Source organism: Rhinatrema bivittatum, chromosome 8 (genome assembly GCF_901001135.1).
Source record: "Rhinatrema bivittatum chromosome 8, aRhiBiv1.1, whole genome shotgun sequence".
Taxonomy (NCBI): Eukaryota; Metazoa; Chordata; class Amphibia; order Gymnophiona; family Rhinatrematidae; genus Rhinatrema; species Rhinatrema bivittatum.
The window spans coordinates 270,094,971-270,117,443 of NC_042622.1; the positions used below are offsets into that span (position 1 = coordinate 270,094,971).

At 43.9% G+C, this 22,473-nt stretch overlaps 1 protein-coding gene across 1 annotated transcript; it reads left to right on the forward strand.

Moving 5' to 3' along the window:
• The first annotated feature begins 830 nt into the window (after positions 1 to 830).
• Positions 831 to 21,681, forward strand: LOC115096366 (DNA polymerase epsilon subunit 4-like). Its single transcript, XM_029610868.1, has 4 exons — positions 831 to 1,308; positions 13,426 to 13,510; positions 19,829 to 19,870; positions 21,175 to 21,681. Exons 1-4 carry the CDS (start codon positions 1,033 to 1,035, stop codon positions 21,186 to 21,188), a joined length of 417 nt encoding a protein of 138 aa, XP_029466728.1. The 5' UTR covers positions 831 to 1,032; the 3' UTR covers positions 21,189 to 21,681.
• The last annotated feature ends 792 nt before the right edge of the window (positions 21,682 to 22,473 follow it).

Genomic DNA, 22,473 nt, shown 5'->3' on the forward strand with positions numbered 1-22,473 from the left:
CTGGGTGGCACCTCTTCAAGTTGTGTCCAATTTCCATATTCCCTCCGTTTCACCTCCCTCCTTGGCATTTAGCTGGGACTACTGAAATTTCCAGCACTTGCGCCTATCGACTGCCCACAAGTTTCTAGCAAAATAAAGTAAAGCTCTAGGGGTTAAAACTGCAATTCAGCAGGAAAAGATAATCCATTGCAGCAGAATCGTCTTTAAGGCAATTCACCATAGGTCTCATATCATCCTTCAATCTAGCAGACTCTGTATTTATTTATTTTATTTATTTATTTAAAAACTTTTCTGCACCGTCGTTTAGTAGTATACCATCACAACAGTTTACAGATAGGCACATAAATAAGTTTGGTTAGGATTATAAATTAGCTAGTAGGTGCCAATAAAGTTTCGGTTACATGATTCAAATAATATACGCTATCTGGATTGTGGATTGGAAGTTCCATTTATATGAATGATAGGATAGCCATATATGAGAATACTCTACTCTTAGATTAATCTTTAGGTGTGAGAAAAAATAATAAAGGAGGGATAACTGCTATTTGTTGACTTTTCACAGTGTGCCGGAGTTCTCTTTCTTGTCCGCTAGTATTCCTTACTCTCCATCACCTACACGTCTGACATTTAACACGAGCATTTCCAGACCTGACCCAAATTTCCAACCAGATTTGCCAACTCCATAGCAGAGAAGACCCCCCCCCAATTCAAATAGCCTATTTTCTTTAAAGTAATCTGACATGGGCCCTGCCTCGAGCCCTTCCCGCGCAGCACTGGCCCCGCTCGCGGCTCGGCTTCCCGCCAATTTAAAGTGAGGGCCGCCGCGAGCGCGAGGAGCTGCAACCCCGGCCCTGAGCGCGCGGCATCGCCGAGGAGGAGGGGGCACAAAGCGCCATTAAACTCGGCACCTGCAAGGGGTGGAGGGGGCGAGCGAGAAGGGGCGAGCTCGGGACAGACATCGGACAGCGGTGCTTGGGCTCGTTTCTTCCTTCGACGGCGGGAAGGAGGGAAGGGGCGGTGCCCGGATCCAAGATGGCCGCCGAGTGCGCCCCGGCCGCCCTGGAGGGGGGATCCTGCGGCTCCGACGCGGGCGCGGCGGCGGCGGCGGCGACGGCGGCTGCTTCCTCGGCATCTGAGCAGCCGCGCCCAGCTGCCGGTGCGGAGGACGAAGCAGAGACCGGGCCGCCGCCGCCTCCTCCGCCCCGCCAGTCACGGCTGCCCCTGAGCCGCATAAAGGCGCTGATGAAAGCCGACCCCGACCTGTCCCTGACCGGCCAGGAGGCCGTGTTCGTGATAGCCAAGGCCACGGTAAGGCGCCCGAGCCCGCCCGTGCAGCGCTGTATATGTCCTGTGAAATACTCGTGTAACGCTCTCTACCAGGCTCCCGGTGCCTGCGATGCTCGTTATCGCCTGACAGCCGTGGGGTAACTCACGGGCAGCGGGGCCGGGGCTTGCTTTCTACGACCCCCCACGCTGTGCACCCCCTGGGCCTGGCCGCAGGCTGCGCGAGGCCGGTGCAGGGAGCAGTGCAGGTCACCTGCGCTGGGAGTCGTGCGGAAGCGCCCACGCCGTCTGCAACCATCCTGGCCTTCCTGCCCTTGGGGGCAGAGGGTGCTGGGCCATGCCCTGGGCTCGTGCGGCTTTGCTGCCCCTTTCCCCCTGGAAAAGACTGGTGGGGCTGTCAGTGTTTGCTGTAGCTCTTTTGGCCGTAGGAGTATTCTTCATGCAAGTCCTACTGCATTGCTGCCTGCTCCATGCAGATTGGGATACCACACAGCATTTGTATTTAATATAGGTGTGCCTTGAGCTTGGAAAGGGTGGGAGATGCTGAGCTGCTCACCTGAGAACCCAAGGCAGCGGTTCTCAACCTCCCCCCCCCCATCTTGACACACCTGACCGACCGCGCTCACATGTCGGACGCGCTGCTTATTACAATTCACGGGGGAAACAAATAAGATAAAGGTCCAGACTTATTGTTATTGTTAAGAAGGACACAAGAGAAAGAGGAGTACGCTGTCTGAACAGCAGTTGCATAAATATTTATTTTATTATTTATTAATAGTAAACATCCCACACCAAAACAATTTCCAGCACTCAAACAGTAACCACCTTACCTAAGAAAAGGCAACACTGAAAATATTGCCCCAGGCCTTAAGACACCAATACACACCCCCTAGTAAGAAAACAGACCAAGCCAGGCTGCTGTAGAGCGCTACACAGAAACTACACCCAGCAGAAAACCTCACCTCAGTCACATGTGCTGACCCTCACCTAACAAAGAATAAAGAGACCAAAATGCATAACTAGAAGCATGCACACAAAAACTGAACTGGAAACCGCCACAAGCCAGAGACTTAAAATTCTGCAAACTTTATATTGGGCAAAATATCACAATTTACATGAGTCTTTAAGTAATTACATTTTAAATTAATACAGTAAAAAATTATTACTTAGAGATGCAGAATTTTAAATATTTTGAGCAGAATTTCCCTAGAAATTCACTGTAAGTGTCCTTTCCACTCGCTCTCCCTACTCCCCTGGCCACTTTGCCCTCTCAGGCCCCAACTCCTCCATCTCTAGATTCAACCCTTTCCACTCTATCGCCAGTCCCAGAGTTTGACTGCCCTTCACAGGTTCCCTCTGTCCCTCCCTCTTTTTAGTGCAGCGCTTCTCAACCGGTGCGTCACAGCTCCCGGTGTCCCACAGCCCAGTTATACGTCCCTTTACCTTCTTCCTGCCCCCCCCCCGGCGGGCCAATGGGAAACCTCTTCCCTTCTTCCTGCCCCCACGGGCCAATGGGAAACCTTTTTTTTTTTTTTAAATTATTATGTTTATATACCGGCATTCAATCTCAATTGAGATATCACACCGGTTTACATTCAGGTACTGAATGTGGGAGGAGGAAGCATCTGATTGGCCGGTGGGGCAGGAAGATGGGGGGGGGGGGGCATATCATACACACACACACCCCAATTAAACCTTTCTCTCTTACTTACTTATTCACACAGGCTCTTAATCATAAATACACATGATCTCTCTCACTTATCTCACTTACACATACAGGTTCTCAATCATATACTTACATTCATGCTATCTCTCTCACACACAAAGGATCTGAATCACACAATGCTGTCAATCACACACTCATACTCTCACATAAACAGGCTCTCAATCTCTCACATACATGCTGTCTCACACACACACACACACACACACACACACACACACAGGATCTCAAGCACATATGCTTGCTCACTCACTCTCTTTCCCCCTTCCTCCCCCACCGAATTAGCAACAGCAGCAGCCTCCTCCACTTCCAGTCTTCAAGAAAGGACTCCCATCCACCGTGGGGGCTGATGTTGCTCTTTTGTTCCGTGCCGCGCTGCTCTTCTTTGGGCCGATACTGGATACTTGCCAGGTTCTTGTGGCCTGGTTTGGCCTCTGTTGGAAACAGGATGCTGGGCTTGATGGACCCTTGGTCTGACCCAGTATGGCATTTTCTTATGTTCTTATGCATGCACTAGTATGGTATCTTCTTCCTGTGCGCATGGCCGCTGCATACCACTTCCTTTTATTTATTTATTTATTTAGCACTTTTATATACCGACTTTCCAATAACAGAGTTACTGATCAATTCGGTTTACATTCTAAACAGAAACATTGACAAGTTAATGTCTTACAATGAACAGGTAGCAGGAACTTGGATACAGATATATGGGACTAATAACATAACGTAAATGCTACGGAGCCAAATGTTGGCTAAGGAAATAGGTGATAGGTATAAGGCTGGGTATTTGATTTTTAGACTGCCAAGGATTCATAGATGACCTGATAGTTCTTTGGGGGTACTAGAGAGAACTAGAGATGATTAATATAGTTCTCTACTGGTTACCAAAGAAGGGATCCTTGGCAGGTAAAGTTCCGCAGATTGATGATTATGAGAAAGCTTGGTTGAATAACCAGGTCTTTAGTCTTTTTTTAAATGTAGTAGGGCATTGCACTTTTCTGGGCCATGAGGGTGGGAAGAAACTGCTGACTCCAGCTCTCTTGTCGTGTTGCGCCCAGGCTATCAGCATTTTAAGCCCGGGCAGAGGATGCATTCCTATTTCGCTGGGTCAGCAGGGGAGTGGGAAGCGTGGCGATACACCTGCATGTGCTTGGGGTCACACCAGTTGGGAACTGCTGGCCTAAGGTAATGTCCTGTAGCACTGTATATATTCCCACGGCTGATACTCTCTTATAGCACTGTATAGCTAACATTTTAAAATTCTGTAGCAGAAGTAAGTTGTGTGTACTGCAAATTGTTCCTATTAAATAGTGAAAAAAAATATTGCACATGGAAGAAAAAATGTCTTTTGCTAATTAGGTTTTGGAAACCATATATTGACAGTCTTTGGGTCTGGTTGGATTTTCTTTAAATACTATCCTTGTTTTGGTTGTATAACATATTGAGAACCACAGAATGGCTTAACATTCATTCAATGATAAGTAACACCTATTAAAAGATGCTTAATTTGTCATGTTTCTCAGCATCTGCTTCCTTTCAGACGTGAGAGCAGTAATCTTCTCAGTCTAATTTGTTAATAGAAGATAAAAGGAGTTTTGCACCTCATTAAAATGATCATAACCCTCCCCACCCCACACACACCCACCATCCTCTCGTCGTTTGAACCTTCCTCAACTCTGGAAATAGAGAACATCTTAAAAAAGATGAGACCTTCTTCCCATCCCTCTGAAACCATTCCCACCAAACTTCTACTCGCTATTCCTAAAACCATAGCCACCTCACTCTCCAAAATTGTGAACTGTTCCCTTGAACAAGGCTTGGTCCCCAACTCCCTAAAACAAGCTGTAGTCAAGCCCATCCTAAAAAAAACCCTCCCTTGATCCCTCCAACCTATCTAACCTCCGTCCCATCTCCAATCTCCCTTTCCTTTCCAAAGTCCTTGAGAAAATAGTAAACTCCCGTCTCTCTGACCACCTTGAACAATCCAACATACTCCAACCAACACAATATGGTTTCCGAAAACATCTCAGTTCGGAAACCCTACTCCTCTCCCTAACAGATACCATTATCAAAGGAATGGACGCTGGCAACTCCTATCTCATTGCTATGCTTGATATTTCTGCCGCTTTTGATACCGTCAATCGTAACATCCTTATCAACACTCTCATCAACGTAGGAATCTCCGGCACTGCTCTTTTATGGATTAAGTCATACCTCCAAAACCGTTGTTACACAGTCCTCACTGACAACTTTGAATCCTCTCCTGTTAATCTCGACTGTGGTGTCCCCCAAGGATCCTCCCTCTCTTCCACCCTATTTAACATCTATTTGCTCCCTCTCACCAACCTCCTCTCCAACCTTGGTGTTACACACGTCATCTATGCAGATGATGTGCAAATCCTCATCCCCTTCACAAATTCCATTCTCTCCGCACTCCAAAACTGGGACACTATTCTTGCCTCCATCAACCAGCTCCTCACTGACATGCACTTATCCCTCAATCCCCAAAAAACTGAACTCCTTCTCATCTCCTCCAAACATTCGTCAATACCCTCTACCCTCTCCTCTACCACTTTTCCCTCCAACACACGAAACCTGGGTGTTATACTCGATAACCAACTCACCTTCAAACCTTACATCAAATCTATCCTCAGCAGCTGCTATTTCAAATTACAAACCCTCAAAAAACTCAAACCCCTTCTCTATTTCTCTGATTTCCGTACTGTACTCCAATCTATAATTTTTTCGAAGATCGATTACTGCAACACTCTCCTCCTTGGCCTCCCTGCTACCTACATCAAACCTTTACAACTCCTTCAGAACGCTACTGCACGCATCCTCACCAATGTCAACAAGAAAGACCACATCACTCCCACCCTCATTGAACTCGTTCCTCCCTCCGTGGAACTCTAATTTCTCTCTCCATAAAATCTACTAGACTTATTTCCACAACCAATAGAGCCCTTTCTCTCGCCGGCCCCACCCTCTGGAACTCCTGCCTCTTGACCTACGCACCGAAACCTCCACACCCAATTTCAAAAAGAAACTTAAAACCTGGCTCTTCCTCCAAGCCTACCCCCCTTCATCATCACTTACTAACCCTCCCCCTCCAGGACCCACATCTAACACTTGCCCCCTTTAGCCCTCCTCTCCCACCTTCTCTCCCCTAATCAAGAACCAGCAATATATACAAATGCATCGCTTAACCTTGTATATAACGAATGTTTCGCTAAACTTTGTACATAACTTTTCCCTTTGTGTCATTGTTTTTCCTCCTTCCCTGCCCCCTACCTATGTCACTCCTAGTTGAATCACTCCCTCTAATTTATCTAGTTTTTGCTTTGTTACTGCGTTCTATTGTTTTCTGTTCTTTGTAAAGGCAATGCCTATATATACATTGGTTTTAAGTTACATGTAAACCGACACGATGTGCAAACGGTTGTCGGTATATAAAACCGTTTAAATAAATAAATAAAATAAATGATTGGTCTGCCTGATCAATGAATTTAGATGAATGATCTGAGACAGTTTTGAAAAATGTTAAATTAGTTTTTTCAGACAATACCTTTGAGATTTCAAACAGTTGCCTAACTTAGGCCTAGATTCATCATTTTGCTTTTCACTGCATTTCCTTATTTTGGGCTGCTCCTGGCTAGAGAGAGTGACTCTTTATAAGGCTCTCATATTAGTCAACGATTTATATCACCGTAGCAGGGTCAACTAGTAAGTTGAGGTGAGGTTTTGGTGGTGGTCTAGGGTTTGGGGGCCAGTTTTACATGCACAGTCAGAGGTACAAACAGCACAGTACATCAGTGAAGATTTGATGTGATTTGGCATGAGGAAAGGTTCACAAAGATGAGATTTCTGCAATGTACTCTCGCCCTAGCTTGATGTGTACTCTACCTGTTTTGGGCATATTGCACAGCTTAACGCCAAGAAAAAAGGTGGTGGTATTTCCGGCGTAAAAATGTGCGATATCGTGCATTGCTCTATCGCACGCAATGTTAAACACCCCTCATTTTTTATAAACCCCGCCCAAACTCCTCCTCTTTGACAAAATTTCTAAAATTTGCATATGCATTGCGAGATGCGAAAGATAACGCATGCGGGTGGGCCCTAACGCCCGCGATAACACCAAAACACGTTTTGATGAATGACCCTGTATGGTTGTAGGAAGTGTAAAAAAAAAAAAAAAGTTCATAAAACTTGCGATCTCCACTGATGTGGGAAATTGGACACCGTCATCTTTTTTTTTTGCTTAAAATATCGTTACACACCAAAAAGACACTTCTCTAGAAAACTTACATATATTGTAACGAGACATAGGCGATAACTTTGTAAAATCCTTATCTGGAGAAAGAGATCACCTAAATTGGGGTAACACAAGCCTTCTTTGAGCTTTACAGCAAGAAACTGGAGAAAAGAAATCCATGAAAACGAGTGCTGAGGAATCAATCCAAAGCTTCAAGTTGATATATATATTTTTTTTTTATTCCACGTATATTATTTTCAGCATACTGATGCGGCTGACTCCATATGCTCTGGATTAAAATAAAATCCCCACACATACTTTTATTTTCCTGGTGTGGCTAATATTATATGCACAGTGTGTCAAACAATGTATTTATATTTAACCATATGCAAGGGGGAGGGGACAGTTTTCAAAAGGAGTTTTTACGCAGTTAAACATGTTTTTTGTTTTGTTTTGGGGTTTTTTTTTCAATTTTAGTTTTTTTTTATTAGAGGTCAAAAACAGCGAAAAGTACAACATTCCCACATCATTTAATATACCCCCTCCCCCCCAGCAACCACACTATCTCCTCTACCCCATCGCAGCACAAAATTACAAGAATACAAAAAGGTGCAGGCTTATGCAGGATCAATAAGCAAAAGGAAAAAGAAAATATATCCAAAATAAAGAATAAAAAGGAAAATAAACATCTCTGAGCATAGCATTTATTCATGTAAATCATGCCATTGTCGATATGTTAGCCAAATATCTTCAGATTTTGGCATGGTATTATTCTTAATTGCAGTCAACTTCTCTAGATAGTAACCGGCCTTTAGACATTGATCCGCGACTGATAGACTTTGAGTAGGAAGAGTCTTCCAGCAGACGGCCAGGGCACACCTAGCTGCGAGCACAATTTGTGTTTATAAAAAGATACAACTTCTTGGCAATATTAACAATCGATAGGCCTAACAGAAAAGCTTTAGGATCTTTAGGAATAGCTAGCTTAGTGCTATCCTAAATCCAGTGTAATTTCAAATCCCAGTACTTCTGAAGTACAATCCCACCAGATACGGTACAAGGTCCACACCCCACCACATAAAACGCCAACAATCAGCCTTAACACTAGGATAAAATTAATGAAGACGTTCCGGTGTGAGATGCCATCTAAACGATTTATAGCCATTTTCCACTAGCAAGGAGGAAATCGAGCTTTGTTTAATAGGCGGGGTTTGGCTACGTGTTTTCCACACGCTATTGCCCCTTACAGTATAAGGAGAAATAATAGCGTGTCAAAAACGTGCGGCCAAACAGGGGCTAAACGGTGCGCTTGCCTAGGCCCGAATTACCTCCTGCTGCGGCGTTCCCTCTGCGAGGGAGACGCCGCCGATCCTCCTGTGAGGGTGTTGCGTTCATGCCTGCTTTCGCCCTGGCTCCACCCTCTCTACCTGTGTGATGACTCCCTCCGTGCCTGATGGACGGCTTGATGCCGCGGCGTCTCCATGCCGCTTCTCCCCGGTGTCCCCGGGCTGGCTCGACGCTGCGGATCCGCCATGTTCCTGTGAGACAGCACATTTACAACAACCTGCTTCCGTTGGATTCTGAACATTCAGAAATTACCCTTAAGGACTACACTTTGAGCCTTGAAGATAAGTAGTAGTTCTCCTCCATTATTTTTGATCCACATCCACTGGATAGGTTTTATTTGCATAAAATAAATGTACTTTAAAAAAAAAACTTGGGACCTCAAATCACTTTCACCTGTAAATAATTATTTGCATAAAAACATTTGGGACTTGAAGTATGAGAATTTATTTCAGACCTGTGATTATAATTATAATGGCACCCTGGATGAAAAACATGAGACACTAAGCCAGTGGTGCAGTCTGGTGCCTATTTATGAGGTCTTTCTCAATCTGTTATCAGCATTGTTAAGCTGATTGAAATCTGTGTATACAGTATATAAACTTTATAGCATTAGCTTCTTATCATTAACCCATCCTTCCTGTATTCTCTTTGTACCTGTCAAATTATGGAGATTTCTTTATTAGATCTCTTTTAGTGCTCTGACCTGTATGGAGATCCTTCCTTGATGGGTCATACTGGAATAGTTCTTCTACACTGTTTGCCCTATGGAGCAGTGTTCTCTCCCTTGTATATTGTGCACCCAAAGCATGTAAAAAAACCCTCAGCCCCTTAATACTAATTCAGCATCTATACCTTAGCAAACGCATTCCCAAAGACTACTCCCCAACCCAGTACTAATACTGCTTCTGTTTATCACTTACTACTTTATACACATCTGTCACATTACCATGCACATGATATTTTATTTATTTATTTCTCAGCTTTTCTATACTGCACAAACAGAAATCTGGTCAGAGCAGCGCACAACAAAACAATCACTATATGGTAAATCACTCTAAAATAATAAAACATCACCATTTAGAACTTTCAATGCTGCTATCTAAAACTCACATTTATTCCTATTACAGTTTAGGGTAAAGCCATGCCTTCACTTTCTTTCTGAATGACAAATAGTTCCTCTCCAACCTCATATCCCAAGGGGCTGTGTTCCAGAGCACCAGCTCATACACCGAAAACATCCTTCTCCTAAAGGTCTCTTTCTTTGTTTTAACCCTAGGAGCTGTAAATAATGGGCCATTTGCCAATCATAAATTATGCCCTGGGGTATATCTCTACACTTGACTGGTTAAGTAGGCTGCACCCTCCTTACAATTTACCTTATACATTAGGGTCATGATCTTAAATGTTATCCTTTCATTGATGGGAAGCCAGGGCAATTCCTTTAAAAGAGGTCTAACACTAACCCTTCTTGGACACCTGAATACAAGTCTGGCTGCCATATTCTGCATTACTTGGATTCGTTGCATATTTTTCACTGTTATCCCCATCAAGATCCCATTACAATAATCAAATATCGGGGAAACCAGTGCCTGAATAATGCTCTGAAATGCCCCAAACCTCACCCATCCCGTAAATTTCTTTAATTGTTTCAAAAATACCTTCTGTACCAGCAAGGAGATATGAAGTTTGAAGGATAGTTTATCATCTAATTGAATCCCTAAGTTATGAACAACTGAAGAATTAGCACAACTGATTTTACCTACCTCCAACTGTAGAGGTTTATCTGGCTGTTACTGTCCCGGGCCGTGCCCCAGGACCTCCTCTTATCTCGCGGCCAGCCCTGGCCGCTGGAAGCCTCCCTCGGCCGCCTAGGCCCGAATTACCTCCTGCCGCGGCATTCCCTCTGCGAAGGAGATGCCGCCGATCCTCCGTAACTGGCCTCACCCCCTAGGCGCGCGCACGCAGGGGGGCTTCCAGATTTAAAGGGGCCAGTGCGGGAACTGAGGACAGCCCTAGTGATGACGTCAGATGCTGCAGGGTTATTTAAACCCTGCAGCTGCCTCAATGCCTTGCATTGCAACGAGGTTCACTCTGTTAGAGTTTCTAGTTGCTGCATCTGGATCCCTGATCGTCTTCAGCTTCTGACTTCTGGCTTCCGACCCTGCTTCGTCCACAGTCTGATTCCGGAGCTACTGGATCGACTACAAGGAGCCAAGGTGTTCACGAAGTTGGACCTCCATGGGGCGTACAACTTGGTGAGGATTCGGCCAGGCGACGAGTGGAAGACTACGTTCAACACGAGGGATGGCCACTACGAATACTTGGTCATGCCCTTCGGCCTCTGCAATGCTCCTGCAGTTTCCCAGAACCTCATGAATGAGGTACTAAGAGACATGTTACATACGTCTGTCATTGTCTACCTGGACGACGTGCTGATATACTCTAAGGACCTGAACACGCACCGCAGAGATGTCCGCAGGGTACTGCAGAAGCTTCGGGATAACCGGCTCTTTGCCAAAATGGAGAAGTGTCAATTTGAGCAAGGGTCCTTATACTTTCTCAGGTATATTGTGTCCTCCACTGGTTTCCATATGGACCCTGAGAAACTGACGGCCATCAAGGATTGGCCTCAACCTGTGGGGGTTAAGGCGCTTCAACGCTTCCTTGGCTTCACAAATTTCTACTGACAATTTCTACCCCACTACTCCAGGATGGTGGCTCCACTTACAGCTCTCACCAAGAAAGGGGCTGACGCTAGAAACTGGCCTGAAGCAGCGCTACGAGCATTCCAAGAGCAGAAGACAGCCTTCCTTCAGGACACATGTCTCCATCACCCGTCAGTTCCTTGTGGAAGTTGACGCCTTCGACAAGGCGGTCGGAGCCGTCCTGAGTCAAATAGCCAGCAACGGCAGATCCCTGCCTTGTTCCTACTTTTCCCAGAAATTCTCACCTGCAGAAAAAAATTATGGCATAGGAGACAAGGAACTTCTGGCCATCAAAATGGCCTTCGAGGAATGGTGCCAGTGGTTGGAGGGAGCCCAGCACCCAGTGATCATTTATACGGATCACAAGAACCTAGAATGTCTATGCCGCGCCCAGCGTCTCAACCCCCGACAGGCTCGGTGGTCCCTTTTTTTTAGCCACTTCGACTTCCTCCTCCGCTACAGGCCAGCAGCCAAAAACATCCGGGCGGAGACGAAGGGCACGCCTAATCCGCCACAATACACACTCGACCCGGCCAAGGTGCTCCTCGCGGCATCTGACGTGGTTCCTATGGGGAAGACGGTAGCACCAGTTCGCCTCCGGAAGAAGGTACTATCTTGGGCCCATGACTCCCTGACCGCAGGACACCCAGGGGTAGCTAGAACCCAGGAATTACTTTCTGAGTTCTACTGGTGACCCCAGTTTAAGAAGGACGTCCTGCACTATGTCAGCTCCTGCCCGACCTGTGCTGAACAGAAGACTCCTACCGGCCGTCCCTGGGGGCTTCTTTAGCCACTGCCTATCCCCACCGAGCCGTGGACCCACTTATCCACGGACTTCATTGTCGAACTGCCCCCTTCAGAAGGAAAGATGGTGATCTGGGTTACGATTGGGGCCAGGTGTGATCTGTGCAAAGGAGCGGATGTGAGCTCTCTCACACACACACTCGAATACATATGGACTCACTCTCACACACATATGAGCACACTCTTCACAGGCTTGGTGAGCAGTGGTAGTATTTATTTATTTATTTATTTATTTATTGGCTTTTATATACCGGAGTTCATGTACTAGTACATACCACTTCGGTTTACACAGAACCAATATTGGAAAATTACATCAAACAAGTGGGTATAAAATAACAAGGCTAACTTTGTAGGAACTTAGAACTTGAGGTAAAGGAGAGAACAGGACCAAGTGGTAACAGATCAATGTAAATAACTAAATAATAAATACAAATGCTTACAGATTACAGTCTTAAAAATCTAAGTTTACATCTTCAGAATAATGTTTAAATCTACAAGAACTAACGGTTACATCTTCAAGGTTTGTAGACTTCAAAGCTGAGGTTACATCTGACTTAAAAGGTATTGGTGTAGCATGCTGTAAATTTAACAATTGGGAATATGAGACCAAGAAATACAATTAAGAGTTGCGGCATCAGACATCTGGTTAATGTGATTATGAAATGCGTGAATGAGTCTAGTTCTGGGACGTGGCTCTGAGCGAAAACTTTAAGTGAAGGCTTTTGTAAAGAGCCAGGTTTTGAGTTTCTTTTTGAATGTTCGAGTACAGGTTTCAAGACGAATGTCCGTGGGGAGGGCATTCCAATGGAGGTGAAAGATGGCTGGGGGTTGTGGATACAGGATCACTGGGGTAAGGAAGAGAAGGCATATAGAAAGAATGGGGCTCTGTCTCTCTAACCCCCTCTTCCTCTCTGCCCTGGTGATCCTTATCCTCCATCCCCAGCCGCTTCATAAATTCCGCAGTGGTCATAAAGCCCCTAATGGTAATCACCTATTGCTGGTGATCCTCGAGCCTCTCCTCTCCCTGGAAAATCACCCTCTCCCTTCTCGGCCAGTGTACAGACTTCCTTTCAGGTCAGAAGAGAGGAGCTGGAGAAGAACATCCTGAAAAAGTGTGCTGGAACTGCTTTCCTGGCCGTTCCCTCACAAATTTAAGACCTGCCTGTCACATTCTGTGTTTCTATGAATGGCATCTCCCAAGATCAGTGCTTAAAATCTAAGCAACTTATTGTCCTCTCCGATCTTCATTTGTGCTTTTTAATTTCTGTTTATTTTTCCAGTGGTGAGTTAAACATCTTCTTTCTCTACAGGAGTTATTCATTGAAACAATCGCCAAGGATGCTTTCATCCACGCACAGCAAGGAAAGAGAAAAACACTCCAGCGGAAGGACCTAGGTATGAGAGAGTCCTTTCATTATTGTAGTGAGGCGTAGCATTGGTGTAGTAAATAGGTCACATCTGCAACATGTTTGGAGGACTCTCATCAAATGGAAATAATGATTTGACTAGGGAATGAAACTTTAAAACTTAAGGCCTTTGGGCCTTTTTTGTTGGTAGAATGCTTCATTCCAATTTTTCAAACATGGGTACAGAAATTGCAATTCAATTGTACATTTCCTGATAATATTTATTTTATTTATTTATTTATTTATTATTTTTATTATACCGAGTTTCATGATCGGAATCACATCAACCCGGTTTACAATTAACAATGTGAGTAAAGACAGAGAGTACCAAAGTAAAGAACATTTCCCAATACAACAACAAATATAGTATGAAACTTAACAAATATTATAACAATATTTTGGATGTGAGAAAGTTACAAAAAATATTCAAGAGAACTATAAAATTGGCAGTCAAAGATAAATGCAAACAGTTTTTGGTATTTGATTAAAAAAAGCATGTTCTCATGGACACCAAATAGGAAGAAAATTAAGGATCCATGTATTCTTCTAGTATGTGGAATAGAGCTCCTTAAAAAATTTGAGTCCCATGTACATAGTAGAGTGTTCTCTAAAAATCACTGAAGCATGTGGGAGAGAACCCCTTATTAAGCCCCAGCAAGGGAGCTATGTTGACTATATTTAGGGACCTTCTTTTTCAGTTTTTATTTTGTTTCCTGGGAATTGCAATGTTATAACAAAATATGTCAGTAAAAAGTGACTTTGATATAACAGACAGGAGAAAAATCAGTGGAAAAGTTATTTTTCCATTGATTTTTTTTTTTGTTCTAACATTTAAATTCTCAGGCAAAATAAAAATTGAAAGTGAAGGATTCCAATTTATACCTGTCAACTGAAAAGCAGAATGTAAATTAAAAAAAAAAAACACCTCACACTTTTAAATGTTTGTATGCTAATGCCAGAAGTCTACAAAGTTAAGATGGGAGAATTAGAATGTATAGCAGTGAATGATGACATAGACTTAATTGGCATCTCAGAGACATGGTGGAAGGTGGATAACCAATGGGACAGTGCTATACCGGGGTACAAATTATATCGCAATGACAGAGAGGAGCACCCAGGATGCGGTGTGGCGCTTTATGTCTGGGATGGCATAGAGTCCAACAGGATAAACATCCTGCACGAGACTAAATACAAAATTGAATCTTTATGGGTAGAAATCCCTTGTGTGTCGGGGAAGACTATAGTGATAGGGGTATACTACCGTCCACCTGGTCAAGATGGTGAGACGGACAGTGAAATGCTAAGAGAAATCAGGGAAGCTAACCAAATTGGTAGTGCAATAATAATGGGAGATTTCAGTTACCCCAATATTGACTGGGTAAGTGAAACATCAGGATATGCTAGAGAGATAATGTTCCTGGATGGAATAAATAAGTTTTATGGAGCAATTGGTTCAGGAACTGACGAGAGAGGGAGCAATTTTAGATCGAATTATCAGTGCAGCGCAGGATTTGGTGAGAGAGATAAGGGTGGTGGGGTCACTTGTCAGTAGTGATCATAATATGATCAAATTTGAATTAATGACTGGAAGGGGGGACAGTAAGTAAATCCATGGATCTAGTGCTAAACGTTCAATAGGGAAACTGATAAAATGAGAAAAAAAAAAGGTGCAGCTACAAAGGTAAAAAGTGTGCAACAGGCGTGGACATTGTAAAAAAAAAAAAAAACAACCAACCTAGAAGCGCAGTCCAGATGTATTCCACACATTAAGAAAGGTGGAAGGAAGGTAAAACGATTACCGGCATGGTTAAAAGGGGAGGTGAAAGAAGCTATTTTAGCCAAAAGAACTTCATTCAAAAATTGGAAGAAGGATCCAACAGAAGAAAATAGGATAAAGCATAAACATTGGCAAGTTAAATGTAAGACATTGATAAGACAGGCTAAGAGAGAATTTGAAAAGAAGTTGGCCGTAGAAGCAAAAACTCACAATGAGGAGGGGCGCTAGCACCGCGGAGCAATCCCCGAGCCATAATTTCAGAAATTGCAGGTTAATGAGCACCACTGGGCTTGCCATTCAATCTCCCTGCCGAAGATTAACAATAAAAGATGGCACAAAAGAAAAAAGGTCCTGACTTCAAGCAATTTTCATACTCTAAAACTGTAAGCAATGAAGACTGACCTGTTGGGAAATGAGAAGCAGCGAGCCTAGTTACTGCAGAGGCGGAGGAAGACACCGCCCCTGGCATTTCCGTTGCGAGCCCTACTGAACTACCAACAAGGGAAGAATTCCGGCAATGGTTTAGCAACCTCAGAAAAGAGATGAAGGATAATAAACAAGAACTGCTAACCATGATGTTGGAAAATATATATATTTCCTGTCTGTGCAAACAGCGCTTCTACAGTATGTGTGAGGAATTGTTGGAAATCGGAAGAAGAGTGGATGACTGCGACATGAGGATTGAGGCTCAAGCAATAAAAATACCTTACAAACGCAGTATGCTCAAATTGCTAATGACAATGTGGAACTCCAGGCCAGATTTGGAGAACTGGAGTAGGAGAAATAACCTCCGTTTCCGGGGAGTCCCTGAGACCGAAGAATTCTCCAACTGTAAGGAGACTATCAAGAGAATCTGTATTTTTCTATTGGATCACCAGCAAGGTACCGAAGGAGTGCTCGGTGAGCAAGAAGTAGAGCTCCTAGATCTCTGGGACCAAAAACAGGGGACAAACCCCAGGACGACATCGCCTGCTTTAACCGCTTCACAGTAAAAGAAAAAATGTTCATGGCTGCCAGAAAACAACAAACATGGTCCCAGGGCTCTCATACCATAGCCGTCTTCGCAGACATATCCCGATGACTCTTTGGAAGAGGATGGACTTTCATGAGATAACATCCATACTGCGCAAAGAAGGATTTCAATACAGGTGGCTGTTTCCCTTCGGTATAGCCATAACCGTTCAAGGATCCACTTCTAGAGCTAAAACCATAGAGGAAGCAGCAGCCATATTGAAGGAGGCAGGCCACGTGGTAAAGATCACCATTCCAGCTAAGAGTTTCACTCAAGCACCGAGCGCAGACACTCCAAGATAGCAGAGAGTTCACTTACATTTTCTTATTTTATTTTCGCACGTACTTTATACTATAAGACGAGACTGAAAGGGGGACCCTGCTGGGTGTTCCGTGATTGGGCTCCATCCTGTGATGTCACTCATATGTGAGGACTAACATCCTGCTGTCCTGTGAGAACACCTGTTACAGGTAAACAACTCTGCTTTTTCACTCAATGCACAATTAAACTCTGGAATTTGTTGCCAGAGGATGTGGTTAGTGCAGTTAGTATAGCTGTGTTTAAAAAAGGATTGGATAAGTTCTTGGAGGAGAAGTCCATTACCTGCTATTAAGTTGACATAGAGAATAGCCACTGCCATTAGTAGCAACAGTAACATGGAATAGACTTAGTTTTTGGGTAGTTGCCAGGTTCTTATGGCCTGGTTTGGCCTCTGTTGGAAACAGGATGTTGGGCTTGAGGGACCCTTGGTCTGACCCAGTATGGCAATTTCTTATGTTCTTAACGTTTCTCAAACCATGCAGTCATAAACACGCACCTTTGCAAAACCTTTCTTCCAGAAGACAGGATTCATACCTTTCGGAGTCTTGCCTCAGCATTGAAGAGCCTTGCACATCCCACAGCTCATAAAATTCTCACTGTATTGGGACACAGGGCAGCAGCCATGTATGTGATTCCTCACATGTGCCGTTTGCAGTGGGGTCTGAAATCCCAGCGGTGTCAATGCTTCCATCCCATGTCAAGAGCTGACCCTAACCCGACTGATGGTGTCAGATGTGGACTGATGGCTAATGCCTGGCGTTTTACATTCGGGAGCGCCCTTCCTGGCCCTGGCTTATTAGATGGTACTAACTACGGATGCCTCCACCCACAGGTGGGGCGCACGTGTGCTTCATTTCAAAACGCAAGGCCTTTGGTCCCCCAGCAAGAAAACGCTTCATGTCAACTTATTAGAACTAAGAATCATAGGGTATGCCATCCGTGCCTTCTCGCCCATTCTTTAACACAAAACAGTCGTGGTATACGTGGATAATCAAGTGGCCATGTTCTACATAAACAAGGGAGGCGGATCCGGTTCCAAGACACCGTGCAGAGAATCAGTCCTGACATTGGAATGAGCACTAGCTCTCAACACAACCGCAGGCCACGTACCTGCCGGGAATAAAAAAAAAAAATACGGAAGCCGAGTGCCTCAGCCGGATCTTTCACCCCCACGAATGGGAACTGCTTCAGGACGTGGCGGCCTCCCTATTCCAGAGAAAGGGGACTCCCCCGTATGGATCTCTTTACTACCGATTGCAACACAAAGCTGCCGAGGGGGGAGAAAGTTTGCTTACTGTAAACGAAAAATGTTTTTGTACATAGCAGGGTGAATTAGCCATGTGTCCCTGCCCTCCTCCCTGGACAGTCTTCTTCCTGCTCTTACTCTACCTTACGGTTCTCCACTTCTCTATGCTTTATAACCAACTGAGGCGATGCAGGCAGTTGCGCGGGGGAAGATACCACTCAGGCATGCAGGAGCAAAGCTCTGCACGTTCTAAGAGAAGTTCCCGCCTCGAGCCGCCAGGGGGCGCTCCCAGACAGCATGGCTAATTTGTCCTGCTGTCTACAGGAAACACCAGTTACTGTAAACAAGCTTGCTTTTTTCTAATACAGATAGTGGAATGCTGTAGGAAATGCCTCCCTTTTTGAAAGTGCTTTCTGGGATGCTGAAATATCATGGTGTGGTTTCTGCATTTGATTTATTTTTTTTTGTATACTGGTCATTGGTTTTAATATTTATTAATAATAATAAAATGTTTTTAGCAGCTACTTTATATTTGTACCTTATCTTGTCTTCGTTTTGAAAGCTGATATATGGGACTTGCAAATTAAAGGATATCTGGGCTTTAGTGAATTTAAAAAATGCAGCCTGGTTGCAGCAGTGCAGAGGCTTGAACCAGAAATCCATGTTTTGTGTGTAAAGCATGTTTTCTGTGCATAAAATACAGGTCCTAGCACTGAAACTCTTCCTTCTGCCCATAGACTAATATAGCGCTGGGAACTTTACTCCATCTCTGACCAAGAGTAAAATTTCCAGTGCTAAGAAAACATCAGTTCATGCCCTTAAACTGTTTTGTGGATCAATTATGATTTATGTGCGTAAATCATATTTTTTTCCGTGCAGCGTGCACGTTTTCTAGTTTGTATGCATTAACATGCAGTTAGCCTTTGGGAGGTAAAATAAATGAGTTTGTGCATGGAATTACAGCGCCCGGTTTTAACGTCAGCCTTGGGGTAATAATCTAGTAAATAACGGCAGAAAAAGACCAATTTGGCCCATCCAGTTTGTCCAGTTGAGATTCTGCTTAGGGTAGGTAAGCAGACAGCACCCATATGCAGCCCAGTACTAGTTCCTGCCCCCTCACTTCTCCACCATATCCTTCCTTCCTTCCTTCCTTCCTTCCTTTATTTATTTATTTAAAGTCTTTTCTATACCGTCGTTAAGCTAGGTGCCGTCACCACAGTTCACAATAAGGCACATAAATTAACTTTATATAATTTAAAACATTTAGCAAACTTAAACAGGTGCCATCAAGGTACGGTAACATAGTTTCATAAAAATATTTACCTGTACCTTCACCCCTTTTCCTCCCATTACCCTCCATATCCGTCCCGAACATGTCCAGAATCTGGTAATGTACCGACCTCCTCTGGTAGGCCCATTTCAGGCCTTGTTATCTTCCTCTTTGATCACACACAAAGAAGGGTAAAAGGGTTTTTTTTTAATTTAATAAATCTTTTGTGGGTTTCCTTAAGTGGGCCTTACAGGACCATTCTGGATAAGTTGCTGCTTTTTCTTGGGTTCTCTATGGCTTGCAGTTCAGAATAGGGCTTAGATGGCCACTAGAGGGCGCTGCAGGTCTAGAATCAGAGGTTCAAACTGAAAGCTATTGAAGAATTACCCTGTCTGGTGTAGACTGCAGGGTTCATGCAATCTGCCCCTTTTACCCCTGTATTTGGGGTGGGGATGATCAAGGAAGGCACTTATCCGAGTGGTTTTGAATAATCAAAACTATCTGCCTTCTGCCTAAAAAAAGTATCTGCACAAACAAAGCATGCACAAAATTAATAAATCAAAGCAGTGCGGGTATTTTGATTGTCTCCACAATGTATAGTTTGTTTCTGCACGTTAAGTAGCTTTCATATTGCTGTTCATATTCTCAAAATATTCCTAATATACTTTCTCTTTTAAACAGATAATGCCATTGAAGCTATAGATGAGTTTGCTTTTTTGGAAGGTGAGTGTTCTGCATGCTTGCTGTAACATGCTTTGAGCTCTTTAGTTGGAAAAGCATGAAATGAATGATAACAGAGCGACTCTTCTGTGAAGAATCAGATTCTGGGAATAACCGTAGGCTAAATGAAATGTCTGGGGATGACACTCAATGCCTCATGGAGGAAATTGCGTCCCTGGGCTTATGTGCGCAAAACTTTCAGTTTTTGCTTTTCGAGCAGAATTCTCCCTGCACAGAAATCGGGTGCGGGTGTCTGCAGGTACTTTGTACCTGCATCAGCTTTCAAATCAAAAGTACCTGCATGCTTTCACTTTGAAATTTGGGGCAAAGTCCATGGCTGGGAAAGTACCTGCAGGCTTTGTTCCAAAACTGACAGTTTGAAAAATGCCCCTTATGCCAGGTTTATTATCACTAAATTTGAGTACTTGGTATCAACCTTTCTTTTAAGCAGCTCGACTCGTTTATTTTAGCTGTTATCCTGCACCCCTGGGTCTGTCCACATTTGGGACAGTTTCGCAGATCACATCAAACATTAATTGTTTCTGATAAATGTATTCCTTTGTGGCGGAATAGTTTGTATGCACCAGTCTGAGGTAGCACACGTGATGTGATTCATGGCTTTTGAGGCTTAGGAGATCTGCATAGAGGGATTTACTTTATAACAACTTGAACATGAGCTTTCCAGTTGAGGGTGGTGATTAATATTGCAACGTGCAGTTTTGGAATTGTGCGCAGAAATTGTTGGGTGCCACGTGTCTTTTTTTAATATCCCTTTATCAGGTTACTTTATATGTAAATGTAGATTTTATTTTGTAAGGCAAACATTTTTTTATTCTTATTTTGTCACGGTTTAAGCTACTCCAGTTTTTATTATCAGTTTGAGGCGGTAGAGGGGAGGCCTCCCTCGGTTGCAGTCGGTTTGGGGGATCTCCCCCTCTGGAGCTGGAGCTTAGGACTGCTGCTGCTATCAGCATTATGGTCCTCCCAGCACGGCAGGCACCAGTCCTGCCTGCCCTTCCCCACAGCATGCTTGCAATCCCAAACAAGTGTGGCGTATAGCTTCCTAACTGGCCCCTCTGAGACTGTTCCCGGTCCTTGTGCTCCCCCTCACCTTCCCTCCATTTCTTTTTTAACTTATGTGCTAAGCATTTTCCCTACAGACCCAAAATGGGTCTGCTGGGGACAGAACGACTTTAGCACATAGGCCCCTCAGTGAAAATAAAAGGACTCCGGTTCTTGGGATATCTACACTAGTTCCTGTTTCCCTGGATTTTTAGAATTTATTCTGCTTTTTTGTTTTGTTTTAGGGACCTTGGATTGATCTGCTCAGCGACACCAATGAAAACGTTTTCTGAAAAACAAAACATCCAGAAAGGGAGGTGTTTTGTGTTTTGTTTTGATGTATTTTTAAATAATAAAAGATGTTTGTATAAACTTTGTATGCTAGTTTATAAAACCTTTCCGATGTATATTTTCATACATCCTTTGTATGCATAGCAGGTTTGATTAGTGCCCTTCATGTTCACCTTGGGAATGTGAGGGAGCAGATTAATCTCACAAGTAGACTTTGTGATGAGACGTGCATGTGATGCAAGGCCTTGGAGTCTGCATCTAGTCGTTGGGGGGGGGAGGGGATTTCTCTCCAGCAAAATGTGTATTTTACTTATTTGATTGTATTGCCCAGACAAAGCCTCATTTTTACCTTTTATACAGTGATGAGGCAGCTGGGTCAGTCGCATACACATTTGTATTCGACAACTAAAATGTTAATGTGAATGATAACAGAATAAAGTACAATTTGGCAGAAGACTAAAGAACTGGAGTTCTGTAGTTCATTTATTGCAAACAAAAGTTTTTATGCAGGGTTTGCTGTTCTCTGAACTTCAGAAGGACTGATACTGCATTACCTGTGCCTTTGATGAGTCCACTTGTATCAACAAGTCAACAGCTTGCTGCTGGGGCTTTTTTTGTTCTCTCCTTTCTGTTTATTTTATTTATCTGAGTTTTATATTCTGCTTTTCAGGTCCTGTAGCTATTTTCCTATTCCCAGAGGGTTTATAATCTGTTTATACCTGAGGCAGTGGAGGGTAAAGTGACTTGCCTCTGAGATTCAGGGAGCGGCAGTGGGATTTTGAACCCTGGTCTCCCGTGTTCATAGCTCGATGCTCTAACCACTAGGCTACTCCCATTGGCTTGCTCTCTGTTGGAGCCTGGTTTTATTAAATGTGGTTGTTTTCCTGTGGATAAAAATCTTGTCTCTTGGTTATGTTCTCGTTATCTCTGCTCTCCCTCATTCTCTTTTCTGTCTATATGGACATCTTCAAGTTTCTTTTTGAATGCACACACTTCCTCTGCTGCTCCCCTCCCCCCCCCTTCCCTCCATTTGACTTTTTAACTTTTGTTGCTCTCCCTGCCTCTTTCCTTCTCATCACATCCACTTCCTTTCCTTTTACTTCTCCCTTGCTCCATCTTCAAAGCAATTCTTTCTTCCTTTGGTAAACAAAACCTCCCTGCCTTTGCACTTTCTCTGCCTCTGCTTTCCTGTTTTGTTAAATTACTTGTATGCAGAAGGGAGGGATGTGATTCCCTGAACTGTGCTCGTGGTT